This window comes from Anneissia japonica, unplaced genomic scaffold (genome assembly GCF_011630105.1).
Source record: "Anneissia japonica isolate Jap-2015-1 unplaced genomic scaffold, ASM1163010v1 scaffold288069_len450862_cov184, whole genome shotgun sequence".
In the NCBI taxonomy this organism is placed as follows: domain Eukaryota; kingdom Metazoa; phylum Echinodermata; class Crinoidea; order Comatulida; family Comatulidae; genus Anneissia; species Anneissia japonica.
This window is the reverse complement of record NW_022746790.1, coordinates 114,745-117,342: the sequence shown is the minus strand read 5'-3', so window position 1 is coordinate 117,342 and position 2,598 is coordinate 114,745. Positions and strand designations below refer to the sequence as shown.

Here is a 2,598-nt window from a genome sequence, read left to right as displayed (position 1 = left end):
TTTAAATTCTGATGGCGACATAACTTTAATTAATCATCTGTTAATGTTAGGTGCTTCAATACATATTCATCAAGTGCCACAGGGTGGAGCCATCACTCCTCAAGTGATGTCAGCTATCATGGGGGCCATCTCAAATCAAATGCCCCTAGGACCAGGAATTCCAGGAATGCCCCTGACTGGATCTAGGCCTCATCCAGGCCCAGTTGGATCTAGACCTGCTTCTAGTGGCAGTGCAAGGGGTGGTCCAACAAATGGGAATCAACAGCCTGCCAGTGCAACAGAAAGTACAAGGCCTACTGCAAATGGTAAATACACACTTGATCTTATTTGTGCAATAAGACATGGCGTGTTTAATTTCAAGTGTTCTTCAGATAATAATGATAATAAATTGTCATATCTATAAAGCACTTATAAAGCCAAAACAATTCTCCATTTCTGAAAGGTAAAATGGAAGATCAATTTCATTAAAAAAGAATAATAAATGTTTAGACTGAAGAAATTTTGGATGAGCAGAGCACTTAATAACAAGGGTAATTATTGTTTTTAGCATTATTTGTGGTATCCTTACCATTAATATTGTTATTTATGAAATTAATAACTATTCTTACGTACAGGTAATAGATCTGCTACCACCACTACTACCAGCACAGGTTCATCATCAAGCAGCAGAAGCACTCAACCTGGACCAGCTCAGACCCCACCCACGCAGAGAACTGGTGAAGCACCCCCACCAGGGGCTCCACTTGGACTCTTCAATTTCTTACCCCAGAACAATGCTTTTGATCCATTCTTACCCTGCCAGTCACGGCATATTCCAAGAAACCAGTCTGCGCAGCCCAGATCTGGAATGGCCCCAAATGTTGGAGGCGGGAATGTAGCATCGGTGAGTTTTGCGACTAAGTGCCTTTTTTTTTTCAAACATTGTTTTCTTTTTTCATATAAACCATTTTTATAGAAGTTAGTTTTTTATTTGTTTATTATTATGTACAACCCACTAAATTTACAATATATATTTTTTTTATTTGAGTTAGCTGCACTATAATATATAACTAAATGTAAATTATATATGTGTGTGTATCTTTGGATAGCCTGTCCATGGCATATTTCAAGATATTGTGGGTGCTTTTCAAAACATGCCTAATGTTGGCCAACAACAGCAGCAACAGCAGCAACAACCACCAGAGAGTTCGGGGGCTCAGCCGGCAACAACATCGAGTGCAACCCAATCTTCTGCCTCAACCACCCCACAGCCTATGACACAAGAACAGGCTAATTCATTTGCAAATGGTTTCCTTAGAGCTTTTGTTAATTCACAGTCAGGAGGTATGCTTCAACTTAACATATTATTGTTTTAAGTGTCAAAATGTGTTGCCCTTATGAACTGGTATTTAAATTAAGAAATGTAATCCTGTATTCTAATCAGCATATAATAATGTACATGAAATTCATCTGCTTTTTAGTTCCTATGCATGTAATGCAATAGGAACTATTGTAATCACTCTTGCTATTTCCTATGTTTTTTATTGTGTGTAGTGTGTATGTGTGTGTGTGTAGACATTTATGCAAATGCGCATGCGTCAAAGAAAAGTTTTCCGACATTTTGTTTTACATCGCGATACGAAGATCGATGTGAAGTTTCTGCAGAGTTCAGTCAGGGCTCACGCTAACCGACCGGAATGTCGGCATGGATGAAACTATTTTGGTTTTACGGCAAAAAAATCATCTGCTGTAGGCATAGGTAAAACTAAACTAAAATGTTTTAATACTTGCTGAAATTCATCGTTTCTTCATTTAGATCTCCATTTTTCACTTAGTCCATGCGACGTTTTTTTCTGTTGTATACGTATGAGTAGTCATATGAAGGTACTATATCCCCGACAGTTGGCTGTGCAGCAATGTACCCTTTGAATGCAAACTTAAAACAGGTGAAAATATAAAGGGAGCCGACTGTCGGGTACATAACGACTATCTAGCTTTCCACAAAAACATGAGGCCTAAGCTAGGCCTAGTTCAGTATTACTGCGATGCAAGGGTAGGCCTAGTTAGATCGTTCAATCAATGATATCGTGTTATCGTCTAATACAATTAAATAATGTGTGTAATATTTAAGAATGCACCATGTGGGTCGCTTTCTTTGTTATGCGGTTGTAGTGTAGTATACGTAGCAGAGTGACGACAGCAAGCTAAGCCTAGCCCAGGGCATAGATCGTGTACGTTCTTGATAATCGTAATGAAAACTTCGGGTGATAGACGATTGGGCCCAACTGGTGTGGACGATCGGACCCAAGATATTGTCAAATAAATTGTAGTCCTAATAGCAGGCCACTGCCAGCACCCCCACTTCCGATATCGTTCCAAACTACGTACTGCAAAATGAAAATACTGTATACGTAGCTAGGCCCTATGCCTACGATATTTTTTCAAAGAAATTTGTTAAAAATGTTACTGTAATTTGCCTGTCGAATTACATTACCAATGTAGTCTGAAATCAATATTTTGGGCCATAAAGACTCCCCCTGTATTTTTCAACCACCACACAAATTTGACCCAACCGTACATATAAGTATGTAAGTTATAATGTATGTATGCTGTCTCTTA

The 2,598-nt window shown here is 38.8% G+C and overlaps 1 protein-coding gene across 2 annotated transcripts in view; it reads left to right on the top strand.

Moving 5' to 3' along the window:
- The window catches only part of LOC117120300 (large proline-rich protein BAG6-like), a 20,309-nt gene that overhangs the window by 8,750 nt on the left and 8,961 nt on the right, over nt 1–2,598 (top strand). Inside the window, exons 11-13 of one of the 2 annotated variants that reach the window (XM_033265317.1) lie at nt 51–305; nt 615–883; nt 1,089–1,323. In XM_033265317.1, coding sequence (XP_033121208.1) covers nt 51–305; nt 615–883; nt 1,089–1,323 — 759 coding nt within the window. The remainder of the gene's footprint in view (nt 1–50; nt 306–614; nt 884–1,088; nt 1,324–2,598) is intronic. The other variant, XM_033265319.1, reaches the window with a different exon arrangement.